Here is a 16434-nt window from a genome sequence, read left to right as displayed (position 1 = left end):
GAGATTTCATATTTCATTTCATTTAATTTCATGCATTTACTGTTAATGGTGATACAGATGCTGAAACAGTGGTTTAAACAGGACAGAAACATATGACTTGATCCACTTGTAGCCTGATGATCCAGGGCATTAGTGGTAGTAACGGTAATAGCAACTCAGATTTAAATCTGGTCGCCACCTCTTATCACACACCATCACTTCTGCTTTCACTTTATTAGTAACACCTTTCTTTCCAGCATCTCACCGTTTCTTTTTTAGACATGAGGTTAAAATACAACAATATCCAAGTAGTATTTGGAGCCATGCCGATAGAGGCTTCCCCACAACAATAGTCTACAACCTGTATCTGCATTTCCTTTTAACAGGAAATGACACATTAATGTGTGCAAGGTGGTGTCAGGTACACTTCTGCCCTTAAACATATGCTTACAATCACACATACATGCAAATCACTTTGTGATTTAATTGATGCTACTTAACAAAAGTCACGAGTGCCCAAAAACATCTAAAAGTATAAAAAATGAGATGAAGATGAGATGAGATGAAGACGTGAAAACAGGAGCCTCCAGAATGTTTATCGAGCTCCCTTCTATTCATTTCTCCTCTCAGTAAGATATTAACTAAAATACATCACTTGAAAAAATAGAAATTCTGTTTTTAAAAGAACCCCCTCAGGTTTTGCAACACAATATGTATAAACTGTCCCATCAGACAGTACAGTTTCTGTAAAGATAAACCATTTTTGGTTCTTCATCAACTAAAGCAGAACAAATGGTCCAAGATCACATAATATTCAAACCAATGCAGTTTGGGCCTTTTAATGACCCAAACAAGACTACTAAAATATGCCACCTATAACTGCCAATTCCTACAATATCATACAGGAAAAAAAACAATCTTTTCATTATATGGGCCTTTTTGAGAAGTTCTGTGCCCAAACCACTCAAACAAAGACTGACATTCAAGATCGACCTTTTAATCCACTTCATTGTAGCAACGGTAGTTACATATTAGCCACAATTTAATTTTACTGCAGACTGTCAATAAATGGCAGATAATCCCATGCAGAATGTGCTGCACTAAGACTCCAGTTATCATAATAGAAATACTGAGGAGACAGTTGCATTGTCATAATAGTATCTTAATTTTAATTTCTTTTCCTTCTGCTGCATTGTAACATGCACGTACTTCACTTGATAAGAAAGGTCTTGTGTTGTGTTGTGTTGTGTTGTGAAGGCCGGTGTGTGGCTTGATCAGGCGGTAAGCTAACTTTACAGCAGCATTCTGTGCCTGAAAGCTGTTCTCTCTCTATAGTTGTCCAGGAAACAAAGACAAGCTATTATGTGGGTGTAACACTCTGAAGAAAAGCGGAAAACAAGAATACACACAGGCATGCATGTACACACATGTACCAAAAGGCTGAATCTATCTATACAAAGGTGCAATAACACAAACCGTGTAGATTCAACACAATTGAACAAATTCAAGTATTTTTTTTTTAAAGTCTTTTTTGTTATTAATCAAAAGCCATGTCAAGTCAAGCCCCAGCATGTTATGTTTACATAGTTGGACTTGTACCAGTGGATACTTAATATTTGCCAACAGGTCACAGACTTGCTATAAAAAGACTGGGAGACATCGCTCGGGCAGATCTCTTTTACACCTGCTCCTTATCTTTCCATCAAAATCTTACAACCCTGTCAATGTTCTTTTCTTTGCCTTATACCACTCCTCAACATTGGATGAACTCTTATACCCCATCTTCGATTCCTATTGTATGTTCCAATTGCATAACACTTATGTAAAGTGTATAAAAATGGATATTGTCAATTTTACATTAGAACTGTCAATGTTAAGGTTGGTTTTGGTCAGCAATCATACTGATACTAGCTACTACTCAATGTTTGACCCATTTATTCATTAACATTACTTTTAGCTAATTATTATAAATGTTTCGTCATTACGTTTAGCTAATCAATGAACTGTTATGTTCGGCTACCGGTTTAAACTACTGTGCTCCTTGCTAACTAGTTTTCACACACTCTTACATAATTGCAACATGTAGCGTTCAGCTGACTTAATGTTAATATGTGGATATTTTCTTTTAACCAAATCATAATTTATATTTTCTCAAATTAGTTGAGCTACTCTCCAATCTTTTCACGTACCCCCTGGCAACTGCAGACAAGTGCCCCTAACAGGGAATCACTGCAATATGTAACCAAAATGTCAAGTTTTAAACTAAAACAGTCACAGATTTGTCTCAGTAGCTCCTAGTTCTTCAAAAGTGTAACACTTAAATCACTTATATTATTGTATTTTTCAGTAAAGGTTCTTATGTCAAAGACACTTGCAAAAGTTAGATTTTGCATAAGAAATGCTCTCCTTTTTCTTTTACGCTCACATACCTTCACGTAAGTTTACAGTTCACAGAGCCTTGTTTTTTTCTCCCTGTCTCTCTCTTGGACTTTGCTTGCTGCTCGGCTGGTTCAAAGTAGACAGAGTGTGTTTTCTGCGAAACTCTGACTTGACAACTTCATTGTGGGATCCAAAAAAACACCAGCTGACTACTGACCTTGATCAGCCTCAGGGAGTGAGAACACACACAGACACCCAGGAAATAAGAGTCTTTCTTTGGTGCGAAAGATGTGGTGTAGCTTCTGTGGAAGCAGTTCCCCAGAAAAGAACGTCATAATGAAGCCACGGCCTCATGACACAACGTCAAAAACTGTCCCAAGTGGGGCATGACATCAACCTCCATTCAAATGGAACACATTTTAAGAAGCCGTGACCATGCTAGTCTGTATGTGTGTGCATGATGTGTACACTGCTGACAGATTAAGGACACACACATGATACAGTTGTATAGTACACGCTACAAGTTTTCTTCTGCAAAGCCTGTAGCGCAGTTTTATAATGCTTTGATGACAGTGGAACTGACATGATATGAGCTGTTATTTTCTTTTCTGTTAAACAGGTGTGAGGGCTTCTCGGCTTTCCAAAACTGACCTTTTACTGTAGCTCACCTGCCAAGTACACAGCACCTGCCAAAACCATAGACAGTTAAAGAAAGACTTTCCCGGTAAGTGCTATGCTGAGCGTTACTTCGCAGCCTCCAACTGAGCTTGACAACACAGATGTGACATGAGCAACGTGTCTGAAAGTTGTAAGTCTGCCAAAAGAAATCTCAATCATTCCCAATCTTGCAGAGACGGAGAGCGTACGTGAGGAGATAAAATGGGCACAGGCTAATTATTGCTAATTAAAATGCTAGTTAACATTAGTAATTAAACTTAAACGGCTAATGTAAATCCAAAATGCCTGCGAGCTTATGTACTGTTTGGTAATTCCTCTACTATGCAACATTAAGTTGCGTGGTTATGACACAGTCGTTAACCTATTTTTACAAAAATGTCTGCTACAGAGCCACAACGTGAGATGCAAGGTAATGAAGCCCTTTATACATTGTTGTGTTTCTTTAGAAAAATACAGAGTCTTTAAACGCTTCAGATGTAAAGCTATTCGCTGTCATAGTGGCGCCAAAATGAAAGTCAGTCAATGTAATGATAACGGCAGGTGAGTGAGATACTTATGTTTTATAGATATGAAATTACCCTATCCATTTCCAGTGGGATTTTTGAATGGAATTAGCTACTGTATTTACATGACCCTGAACTCAATGGACAGAATGTTCTCAGTACAATACTTCCTTGCGGACAATTATTTTTATAATTATTACCTTCTTTTTTTTTAAACAACTGCACACACAAACACACGTGCACCAAAGTTCAAAAAACAGGAATTGACAAAACAATAGCCAGACATTACCAAACAATGATGCCAAGCTGACAATTGATGAATGAAAACAACAGTCAGCAGGCCCAAATCTGATTCACTCAGTAATGACAAAAACATTTGATCAGACTAAACAAGCTCAATAACTCTCTAAATTCATCCTTCGCCTCTGGTCAACAATGATAAATGTGCTGTAACTGTACACCGACACAAAGACTGCAACTCTTGTTTATCACAGGCTAAATCTAGTTCAGACCAACCTTGTTTGGTGAGTATACTGTAGATCTCAAATGATCTCTCACATTACAGTATTATCAATTCCTTAAAGTCTACACAGTAATTTTCTTTAAATTATAACCAACAAGAAAAAAAAACACTGTGTTAATACATGTAGCCCTTTTAAACAGTCAAGTCATGTTTAAAAGCAGCAAGGGGAAGCGTCACCTTGTGGGGAATTATCCAATCAAAGAGGCGAGAACTGTACCTGTCGTGCTGGGCAGGCGTCCAAAGCTGGCTATAGAGGGTTATGTCTAAACTCCTTTAAATACCCACAGCTTCTCAGGACCTCTGACTGCCTCCTTACCTCCCTCTAATTAGCTCTCATTCTGTTGCTATCTGTGCAACTCCCTCTTCTTTTTGTCTTCTTCTCTGCTTTTCTTCTGTCTTCTGCCCTTTATCTCTGTCACAACAGCGTTCTTTTGAGTTAATAGTCTCTCTCTGCCTGTCGCTCTCTGCTGTTCATTCAGCGATGGACACTCCACTAGGAGTCAGAAGTCATTTAAGAGTCGGTACAATCCCTCTTTCAGTCTCCTCCTTCTTTCTCTGCCTTCCCTTTACCCTCCCTTTCTCTATCACTCCCTCCCTCCCCTCGGCACTCCAACAAATCCAGGCCTGTCCCGTCTACTACCTGTGAACATTTTTTACCCTTATCCAGTTATGAATATTCCTTCTTTTCCCATTTCTTTCACACATGCCATACTACCCTTAAGGAGTAAACACAAACAGAATGCAGCCCTCCTCAGTGGTAATTATTTTACCCTAAGCTTCTTCAAGGTACAACAGCCTCCAAATATGCCAGGAATGTAAAGATAAAGAATTCATTACTCAAGTTAAGCCGAGGAGCAGGGAGTCAGTTTCTGCTTCTGTTTTTTCTTGCTGCTTTTTAGGGGTTGATTTAAAAAATAAATCACACAACAGGTTGTAGTTCCTCTTTGGAACTTTAGTGTGCTTGACAATACCATTAGAAACAGTTATTTATGTGTTGTTCCTCTTAAGATAAACCTCTTATGTTTTCACGTGCAGTAAAGTGTAATAAACCAGTTTGCATAAAGAGAGACACAGTTCTTTTTAATTTTGCTGCAAAAATCCGCCATTGGATGGACAAATGGAAAGATATAACCCACGTTGTATATGTATAAAATATAATTATGAGTAACACGTGATTTGTATGCACTTATCTGCTTAAAACCATAAATGGACCAACCTTGTGGACAATGTCTCCTAGCTCTCTGCAGTAGGTGAATATGTTCTTGTTGGCAGTGTATCCACTGAGCTGGGAAAACTGATACCTGGCAAAACAGGGATTTTATTTCAATAAGTCTGGGTAGAGACTCAGATGATTTGCTGCGAGCAACTGAAATGATTTAATTTCACACTGGTGAATAAAAGGAACGATGACAAATGAAGGATCTTAGAAAGTCTCACAAAGAGAGAAAGAAACTGAGCAAACACAGAGGGATAAACATTTAAGGAATAGGTATCAGGTGACAACAGGTAAAAAGCCCGTTAATGCATACACCAAAAACTAAAAGACCAAGGCTATGCCTCTAAATGATATGAACCCACAGCCCTCCTTTTTACATAAATCCTACAACAACCAAATCTGCAGCCAGTACTATTTGTGTAAGAGATAGCAGGGAACATTTTCTGAGTAAAAAATAACTGCAGAATGAAATAGAATTTTGAGTACTGTATATATATATATATATATATATATATATATATATATATATATATATATATATTTATAACGGTTAGATAACTTCCTCTTTACAGACCTGTTGAGCAAAGAGAAGAGTCCTTTGGCAGAGACGATGAGCTCCACTACAGTTTGCAGAACACCAGCAGGCAGCTTGCTGGCGCTGCGTCCATCGTAGCTGTTGAGGCGCCAGCGGCCTTGTATGCCCATCTGGAGGGTGTGGGCAACCGCACGTAGCTTCTCTGTCAAACTGCGTAGGTTCTCACCACCTATACCATAAGTCTAAAAAAAAAAAACACACCAATCACACACAAAAGTGATGGATTAAAGGTCTATTCAAACTCCTGAAAAACTTCACAATGTCATACATAATCTGTGACGTTTACTGCATGATTTCCTCTCTTCCAACACTTCACAGAATGCAGGGTTCCGGTGTATAAGACGCATTTCATATACTGTAATTGCAACATGCCCGGTTGGTTTTGGTTGAGGACCTATATTGTGTTGTGTCAATCCCCCTCTCTCTCCCCCCCTCACCTCTACCATTTCCATTTTTGAATAAAGTCAGAGAATGTCCCAAAACTGCTTAAAAAAACACTTCAAAGACTGTCATTTCGACATTACTGCAAGTTCTGCATCTGGGTAGAGACTGAAATGTGTATTAAATTAAGAGCAAGAGAGCATTTTTTTCTTGTTAGTACAGAGTGGAAGCTGAGTGAAATACTGTGTTTCATGATGTAAAGCATTCTGGACCACTGTTGGTGTTTCCTCTTCTGAGATGATCTTATTCTTTTTGAGGAATGTAAGAATTGTGCTTGTTGAAATAAGCGGTTGCTGGTCTGATGGCCAGATGTCACAGTTCGACATTTACTACCAATGCTAATATGTGAAAACCTTTCTGCTATCGAGCTATATTACAACCTAGAAAACAACTGTCACGACATAGAGGTAGACATTTGGCTGAAATCCTCTATCACTCCCCTCTATATATATTTATATATAGTAACTTTTTGTGAAATTTATTGAGAAACTAAGAGGAAAACACACAGTAATGTCTGTTCAGCCAAAATCTGATAAACCAAGATAAGACAAATACAACATTGCCACAAAATAATTGATATGCAACACTGCTCACAGTTGCCTAATACAGCCAGTGATATTAGAAGGAAATATACCACATTACAAACAGTTTATATACCCTATAATGTAATCATGAAGTAGATTCTTTGGCTCAATTTTCAAAAACAAGCTCCAGTTTTGTCACGTTATAGTGAGAGAGGGTTCTAATATTTTGTCCATCACATTCATATTGATGAGGGTAGACGAAATCTCAGTACAATATACACTATAATACAATACCAATTAACCAGAGTTATAAAAATCATGTTACAAATAAAGTACACAGGACAACACAGTGCTTCTCTTTCATACTGAACGCCTGTCATCACAGTTTTCTGCCTTGCAGTGGGAGACGTGACTCTTCACAACCTCTGCAGAAGAAGCAGGTTATTAGTGTGACCCACTCAACATTGGTGAAGAGGTTTGGACCTGTCAAGCTTTATTGTCACACATCAACCAGCCAGAACAATCAACCATCATCGAGTGCCTATGAATGTTTCATTGCCTCGCCACCAATGTTAATGTTAGTTATGTAACTGTGAACTTGAATACATTTGGTTTGTTCCATGTGCGAGTCTGATGGTTGATATTATGAATGAGCACAGTGTTAGCACTTCATAGAGCATCAGCACAAAGAGGAGGCTGAGAGGCATACACACACATGTACAAAAGATTTAAACAGTACATCTGTCTGGGTTAAACTGTTAATGACTATCGGGATTAGAGTTATATCAACAATTTGACAACAAACGGTTTGAGCAGCCTACAGCTTTAGCCTCGGCCTAAGTTCAAAGGGCAACCTTGCCTGATACTTTCCTGCTTAATTAGTCCTTCCATTAAGACAAAACAACCCCCCCCACACACACACACACACTCTCACAGCAACATGACTAATAAGTGTCCTTAAACTCCCTCTCAAAATTGGACAGGGAGGAAAATGAATTAGGCAGTAGAAAAAAAAGATAGAGAATCAAAGAGAAGGCGGAGGTGTTTTAGCCGACTACAAACTTTCCCAAAAAGGTGCATGTAAAGTACTCAGTGCAAGCTTTTTTTTAATTCTAAATTGCTTTGGTTGCAGTTGAAGGATGAGAAATCCTTTCATGTTAGCTAGAAGAATAAAGTAACAATTTGACTATGATATGCTCGACTAGGGGGATTTGTGGGGGGGAAAGTGAAGCACTGAAATTAAACTTGCTGCATGTTGCTAAAGGCTTCAAGTGCACAAAACAGGACTTTTATGGCAACAAGACCAGTTGTGTATTCTGGCTGGATTTGCTAAAGATTGTCCAACAACTGCTGGTTGCACTGTGCAAACAAGAGCATGATCTAAAAACAGTGTGATGGTGAAAAAAACAACCCACATCTGTGCTTTAATATCAGAACATACACCACACCACAGCAAGACAAGAAGAGGACTGCTCAGTAAATATCCAGAGGAACAGTTCTCCTTGCGCACAACCCACAAGGCCCCCAGCCTTGGATACACAGAGCACTGCTATGGACACATACTGTACACAAACACATGATTATGCTTTGTCCCTCACCAGAGAGCAGAGTTTCTCCACAGCCTCCAGTATGAGCTCCTGGTGTCCAATCTTATTTACGCCCAACTTTTCCAGGTCCTGACAGGTCAGCTGGAGCAGATCGAGACCCGACAAATGCCACTCTGAGACCGGGTACTGATGCAGGGGGGCATCCAGGCCTGGAAACAGGACACAAAAGCACATACACTTAGGGGTTTACAACATGCAGTGCACAAGTATAAATGGAAACCCCATAGTCATAAAGTCAATATGTAGTTAGTAAAAATGCTACTTTTCAATTCAATTCAATTTTATTTATAGTATCAATTCATAACAAGAGTTATCTGGAGACACTTTACAGATAGAGTAGGTCTAGAAAACACTAGACTACATAAAGTTCAAGGACCCAACAGTTCTAGTAGTTCCCTCCAAAGCAAGCAACTGTGCGACAGTGGCAAGGAAAAACTCCCTTTTAGGAAGAAACCTCGGTCAGACCCAGGCTCTTGGTAGGCGGTGTCTAACAACGTTGGGGTTGAGATGTATAATGGCAATAACAGTCACAGTAAAAGATAATGGAAAAGTGACTTAAAAATGGTAATTGTAGGAGTTCATGGCAATGCAAGGCACAGCACGGCATTACAAGACACCGCAAAGGGTATCAGGACGTAACAGGGAACCGCAGGGCGCAGCAGGACGGAGCAGGGCACCGCAGAGCGTAGTAGGATGTAACAGGACATCGCAGGACGTGTAGCAGGACCACGGTGACAGCTGCAACCAAGATCTTGGAGCCTCCCTGATCCAATACTTTTGAAGAAAGGTTTTTTCCATTCATGCGCATCACGGTTAGCATCCTTAAGGATTTCTGTGAATGTGAGCTACACTGGGAAATGATTGTTAGTTCCTCATGGTATAAATCACAATTCCCCCCAAACAAATCTGCAGTAGAATGTTTCCATTCAAGTAAAAGGCAATAGTCATGAAAGAGTTGCCCTCCGATATCTGGCACCCCCTGCTGTTATTCTCTTTGAACCAAGAGAAAGGGACAGAGGAAGGGGAAAAACAAATTTATACAGTATGTGAGCCACAGGTGTGTACAGGCAGAGACATGCAAAGGGAGCATGGACTAACAGAGGCAGACGATCAGTAGCTGCTGGTATCCTGAGTTAAGTTTTGAAGCATGGAAAATAGGTTTAAGTAAAAATGGGTCTGAGTATTAAGTGATTTATAGAATTTACTTGAAAAATAGTTAATAATTCATGACTTTACTGTATTTCCTCTTAATTGTGTACGTTTTTGGTACAATGACAACTTCAAAATAAAAGCTTTACACAATGTCTTAAAAGTGTTATTACATGAATAGTCAGAGGAAGAGGGAGTATTCAAATAATTTACTTCATTAAAAATAGCAATACTACACCATACAGATCATCATTGTACAGTACAAATCCTATATTTACCATTTGACTTAAGTACAAGTATTAGCAGCATAATGTACTTAGTAGTAAAGTATCAGAAGCAAAAGTACTCATTATGCAGAATTGCCCCTGTCAGTTTATTACTATATTATTGGATCATTATTATTGATGTAGGAATATGTAAGTGGTGCTTTAATGTTGTAGTTGGTCCAAAGGGTTCGGTCTACTCGGATTTGATACTTCTACTGGTATTTTATTCTGTAACAATGGATCTTATAATATACACTGATGTGTTTTGCATGTCAAATCTTAATCTGCAATTATGTAATTCTAATTGAATGGATGAAAATAAAAAGGATTTTTAATGGATAAAAAGTACAATATTTATGCAAAGTGTAGCAAAAAAATAAAACCTCAACACGGTACTTTAAATAAATAAATGTAGGCCTAGTTACTTTTTAGTAGTGGTAATTGCTAACTTTTAGCCTACTTTAGGTCGATATTTTTTTTACCTGTAATAATTATGCATTTTCCCTGTAAAACAGCATAACCGAGCATTGCTTCATGCACTTTACAGTGGAGTGGGGGTTTACTCTCTGAATATGAATATGGGCTACAGAAGAACTCATTTAACCCAGTGAACGCACCATGCCCAAGATGAAAACAGACAACCATGTACACCGTTTCTGATAAAACCACCTGAGATGTTGACAGGGATCAAAACAACACTGTTGTGGCTTCTCTCTCAGCAGAGGCCACTTCCTCATTCCACCCTCCACCTTTCACTTCCAAGAGGATTTGCGTAACCATTCTATTTCTGACTTTACCGTCCGAGCCAAAGTACCGGTGAGGCGATCAAGGAGTGACAACAATAGAAACAACCCTCAATATGTTACTCACCTTTGAGCCACTCGGCGACTCTCTCCTCGCTCCACGACGTTATAGGCTCCATGCTCGGAGTCCTGCTGCAGTCGCTCGTTCAGATTCAAGCCGTCCTGGCTGACTTCTACCTCTATGGACTGCCTGAGGAAGGAAAAGTTGATCCTGATTCGGAGTCGGACGATGACGAATGGCACTCCCCCTTACAGGTACAGGTACGAGTCCCCCTGCTGTTGGCCAATAGTGCGCAACTGTCAGGCTCAAAGGAGTAAAGACCCCTCCCTCCCATCCCCCACCCCCTCCTTACCTGGAGGAATAGTGCGTGTGTGGAAGGTGCTGCAGCTTTAAGGCTTCACCACGTCCCTCATAGTTTTATTTCATACACGATCGCGTCACGCGCACGGAAAAGGCGTGGGGCCTATGATAGTTTCACAGTAGAGTGTGGACTGTGGAGGCAAGCGGTGGACATGACAGCTACACCTGTACCTGTATAGAGTAATGCAGTATAACCCTGTAATAATGCTACTTTAGTAACAGAAAGGTCCTCATTAACCCTGCGGCCATTCTTAAGTGTGAATCTGCATTTGATTGCATTATAATGCAGCTTATTTATAGGACAAAAACAAGATATTATATGTAAAGATATTAAAACATAGGACACAATCATGATCCCCTACAAGAAAAATACACGCAATTTCTCAACTTTTTAGTTCCCCTTCAAATTAATGGTTGTCATAAGACTTAAGGGGATAAATAACTTGTTTTCCAGACCAGCAAACATAATCCTCTTTTCCTAGTCCACTGGCTAGGCTGCTCTCCTGGGAATTGAGCAGAAGTGTTCCCTATTTTATCCTTTGAACTGTGGTGACATCTGGGCTCTGATATTTAAAAAGAAAAAGGAAAAAACACCAGTGCCTGAACCTATAAATATTTTATTAGTGTCCAATGTTTTTACGATATGAACATTTCTTCTTGCTGAATTATATAAAGTGATGATTATGATCAATGAATATATCATACTGAAGGAATTCATTCATGAATAATTTACCCATTACAAACACACACACACACACACACACACACACACGCAATAAACCAAGCAATCACTGGCTCTGTGGTTCAAAGTAGTTATTATGATGAATGATTACCGCCATAAAATTGAATATAAACCTATTATGCTTTTAATCTTAAAAATGACGGTGAGTCATAACAACAATGCCCACCTAATGTATATAGTTAATCCAAATGCTACTTTTCAACACTTTTGAAGCAGTGTTTTCTCCATTCATGCTCATCACATCAAGTCTACCATCCTTAAGGATTTCTGTGAATGTGAGCTACACTGGGAAATGATTGTTAGTTTCTCATGGTATAAACCAAACTACACCCCAACAAATCTGCAGCTGAATGTTTCCATTCAAGTAAAGGGCAACGCCTGATGAAAAGGCTGTAGTCAAGAAAGAGTTGCCCTCCGATATCTGGCACCCCCTGCTGTTATTCTCTTTGAGCAGAGAGAAAGGGACAGAGGAAGGGGAAAAGTCAAATTTGTATGTGAGCCAGAAATTAAATGGCATGGTGTCCCCGTGTGTGGTGTATATGCGTTATGCCAATATTTTCCAATATTTACAGAAAATCTGTTGGGCTGCATACAAAAACCTAGTTTTGCAATTTGTGTTTGCAGAAGAATGGTTCATGTGAGATAGCCTCCTAGTTTGTAGCTGCTTAAATGGTTTCACTTGAAGCGTAATAGAACGTGCTGTTTGATACTGTATATGCTTTACATCATTCACCAACAGTCATGGATAAGTGTATTTCAAGGTAAAAATCTAAACAAAAAAAAAGTATATTGAATAGTGGAAAAGGGTTTTGGTCATTTTGAATTCTGATTGACTAACTATTGATCTTCTGTTGAGTCAAGATGCTCTTTGCTGAAAGGAAAATAACTGAGCTTGAACGTAAGACATCGGTCCACTAGTCTGACAAATAAAGGCTGGTCTTATAAGGGAAAACCAACAGTTTTGCAAAACATTCTAGCCCATTCTACTCCATCCCTATAGCGTGCTCATGTCCAGTTTATTGCAGTGGTATTATTCCAGTGATAGCACCCTGTTTGTGGCACATTATTTAGTTTAGACTGCTTTTTTTTCTTATTTTCCAGCCGGAACAACAACAAAAAACAGTCTGTCCATGTACTTATTAACTTTGAATGTTCCATAACATTTAAAATGGCTTGTTCCATCTCTCATCTGAAATTCAATAACACAATGATGTGTTACTGTAGCTTGTTTGTGCTGAACTTGGTCTTAGAGGTGGTTCTCTATTTAGACCTTGGCCCACCTTTTTGCCAAGCCCAAATACCTGAGATACAAATTCAAGCCTCAACTTGTTGCTTGCTGTTTTTGCTTGACAGCACACCCATTACTACAGTCTTAAGATGTAGTCAGGGAGCTGTTACTAGAAGAACAGCGTGTTGACAACAAAAAGAAACAAGATTTTAATTAAAAAACAACATTGGAGAATTGTGTAACTAGCATCTCTCCCTTTCTCTTTGTTTCCATCACCGGTCAATATTCCCCTCCCGGTCCATCTGCAACCACACAGCCATTTATGGCACAAATGATATTTCCACTGATGTTTGAAGCACAATAACTATACCTGTTCATCATCTCTGTATTGCACAGAGACAACTTTGAACCATTAAAATGCCATCTACTCCTATCAGCAGAGATTGGACAATTACCCTTGCTCCACTGTTGAGCAGCTAATTAAATTGTTCTATGCTGCAGCACCTTGGCATTGATTCTTGCACTGCAGATATGAGCTAGGCTAAGAAAGAATTGTTATAAAAGGTGCAAAAGCTGGTGTGGAAACCTGACACATCCAGAGTATTACATTCATACTGTGCAATAAGATTATGAATACTATATTTTAGTTTTTAGTTTTGTTGTAACTAAAAATACCATTCCCATCAGTCTTTAAATGCTGTATTTAAATGCTCTGTGGATGGGGTATATTTAGTGTTGTGCTTTAAAGCGCCTATATTATGCTCATTTTCAGGTTCATAGTTTATTTTGAGGTTGAACCAGAATAGGTTTACATGTTTCATTTTCCAAAAGCACCGCATCTTTGTTGTACCGCACATAGCTGCAGATTCTGTTTTCACCCTGTGTGTTTAGGTCTCTGTTTTAGCTACAGAGTGAGACATCTCACTTCTATTCTATCTTTGTTGGGAATCGCACATGCGCAGTAGCTAGGTACGATCCCATCAGCTAGGTCAGTACAAGGCAGGATTAGCTGGGAGACTTCTTCTAAATGAGGGCACACTTGTGGAACACCTGCAGAACAGGGACATGGAAGTAGTTCTTTTGTAGATTATGGTGAACTAATGTGTGTTGTAGCAGTGCTTTGCCATTGAGAACAAGCTAGCATGCTAGCACAAGCATGTATACGGTTAGCCACCTCGTCTCAGCTAGTGACGTAGAAAGCCGTGCAGATTTTGAACAGCTCACCCAGAGACTGAAGGCAGAGGACAGTCAGAAACCTGTATCTCATATAAAACCGCATGGATAGTTTTTTACCCAAGTTTGTATGCATGTGGAAGCACCAGAGACACAAAACTAACACCCTAAATCCCAGAAAAACATTTTTTTTTCATAATGTGGGCACTTTAATGCTGGGGTGCTTTTGTCTTTAAGTGGAGTCAATTGCCTGTGTAGCATCAACAAATGAATCTCTATGATTAACTAAAAACTTTGCTTGGTGCATAACCCTAACCCTAAGGATAGGAAAGGGAAGGTAAAACAGAATATAAACAGAAATAATTGTGAAAAACTTGTTATTTAAGATTTTCTGCTATATTTAAGGTAATTGCAACAAACACACACATACATACACTGTAATCTCTCTTCAAAATTTGGTACATACTTCAAAGGCATTACCATAAAGATGTTATTGGTATGCACATTCAAGGAGTTTTATGTAAATTAACTTTTTCACCCAATTAAGTAAGTGCAGTGAGCAAGGAAACCCTACTATTACTAGTAGGGTTTCACAGTTGAAAATCAGAAAAAAAAATAATGGAATGAAATCAGACGTAGAAATAAAGGAGAAAGCAGAGAAAGAGTATATGGAGAAAGCAAACACAAAATTCACAGAACATAAATACGTAGATAAAAAAGAACCAGCTGCTGGAGTATGCAAGTATTTTTAATTTTAATTGCACTGTGTAGTGCTACATACACACAAATTGTATGATGCACTGTTTCTCCTTCTGCGTACTACACATCATTCTCCATTTCCTCCACCTCTGTGGTTTCATGTCAAATTGAAAATGAGGTTAAACAGTAGTGTCAAATTTCTGCATCAGTCTGCAGTCTGTCGTTTGGGGATCAAATCTGCCATCTACTCAGTCCCAGCTCCGAACACTTCCCTCCTGCGTCATTACACCAACAATTCAGAGTGACGTTTTGCTTATTGCACATGCACAGCAAGCTGGACTGACTCACATTACCCATGATGCTTCTTGTCTAGCCGAAGGTGGGGGGTAGGGTATCCCTGTAGTCTCTGATTCTAAACAGGAGACACCTCTGAGTCATCGCTGTCACCTGTGATGTCACAAGACAAGAGATTCCCTGCAGTCAGAATAGCAATGCACTTCACATCTATTCAACAGCCACAATGTTAACATGTCAATCAAGATCAATGGACTTTCTGATAGGTTGTCTGTTTCTGTGTATAGGCACTAGACCCTCACCTTACAATGCATTGATTTTTGGAAAGCATCATTGTTAAAAAGAGCTCACCCTCCCCACTCCCAGGCCTCTTGGGAAGACTTGTCACCCTTCAGGATCATCTTCTTTTAGTTATTCCCATGAATTGTCTTTAATACACCCTTCAAATACTTCATATCATACAGGAGGAGCTATAAATAGTAAGAAATGTGAGTAGCAGTTGTCCTGTACACAATGGAAAAGGGGAAAAACGAGAGGAAAGAGGATGAGATGATTGAAAAAACAAAACAGCAACGATCACACGGCTGCACTAAATACCATCAATATAGTATTATGAGTTGTCAAGAGTGTGCCCTTAGCAGCTGCTTATCCATCATCAAGATAAACTGGTTAATGTAAGTTTTGAGAGGGCAGTGACTTTGAATATTTCATACAATGTGAGTGTGATGGATAACCCTTCTCCTCGGTGTTGTAATCATGTTAACAGCTTGGAGGCAAAGTCCAAAAGCAGCAGATGTGTCAAGAACAGTATATGCAATTACAATAAGATAGGACATTCAGATCTAACCTGTCACAAAGCTTAGACTGGTATATGCAGGTTGACATGATTTAAATGGCTTCATCAATGTTGCAGCAGCATTTTGCATATATGTAAACAACATGCCCATCAAAAGACCACTTTATACCAATTCATTTTAATTTTCCCCCCATACAAAATGCCATTCCTTCATGATCTTAATTTCAATCAAAAACGTGCCGGATCCATCCACGGCTGGGCTGTTTGATGCTCTTCAGTTGCCAATAGTAACCAAAGCTGGCCAACAGCAAAATCCACTCAGCAGTGAATGAAGCATAAAAGTGTTGCAGGGTGGATGTGCTGTATTACATTACTGAGAATTTCAAGGATTATTACAAGAGCTGTTGTCAATGGAAAGTGTGCTTCATCAATGTCATGTCCGGACAGAATCAAACAGCAATGTGGCCACGACCCAAAT

The 16434-nt window shown here is 39.2% G+C and overlaps 2 protein-coding genes across 9 annotated transcripts in view; one reads left to right on the top strand and one right to left on the bottom strand.

Moving 5' to 3' along the window:
• The window catches only part of cnksr1 (connector enhancer of kinase suppressor of Ras 1), a 28077-nt gene extending 17109 nt beyond the window's left edge, over nucleotides 1–10968 (bottom strand). For all 5 annotated transcript variants that reach the window (XM_032499640.1, XM_032499641.1, XM_032499644.1 and 2 more), the window contains exons 1-4: nucleotides 10731–10968; nucleotides 8437–8594; nucleotides 5853–6055; nucleotides 5279–5363 (exon numbers count right to left, since the gene is read on the bottom strand). In XM_032499640.1, coding sequence (XP_032355531.1) covers nucleotides 5279–5363; nucleotides 5853–6055; nucleotides 8437–8594; nucleotides 10731–10782 — 498 coding nt within the window. In that variant the 5' untranslated portion in view covers nucleotides 10783–10968. The remainder of the gene's footprint in view (nucleotides 1–5278; nucleotides 5364–5852; nucleotides 6056–8436; nucleotides 8595–10730) is intronic.
• rps6ka1 (ribosomal protein S6 kinase a, polypeptide 1) overlaps nucleotides 10687–16434 on the top strand; it is a 50884-nt gene continuing 45136 nt past the window's right edge. For 2 of the 4 annotated variants that reach the window (XM_032499648.1, XM_032499646.1), the window contains exon 1: nucleotides 10687–10924. In XM_032499648.1, coding sequence (XP_032355539.1) covers nucleotides 10781–10924 — 144 coding nt within the window. In that variant the 5' untranslated portion in view covers nucleotides 10687–10780. The remainder of the gene's footprint in view (nucleotides 10925–16434) is intronic. The other 2 variants (XM_032499650.1, XM_032499647.1) reach the window with 2 other exon arrangements.

The sequence above is a fragment of the Etheostoma spectabile genome, chromosome 20, assembly GCF_008692095.1.
Source record: "Etheostoma spectabile isolate EspeVRDwgs_2016 chromosome 20, UIUC_Espe_1.0, whole genome shotgun sequence".
Taxonomy (NCBI): domain Eukaryota; kingdom Metazoa; phylum Chordata; class Actinopteri; order Perciformes; family Percidae; genus Etheostoma; species Etheostoma spectabile.
This window is presented reverse-complemented; position numbering and strand designations above follow the sequence as displayed.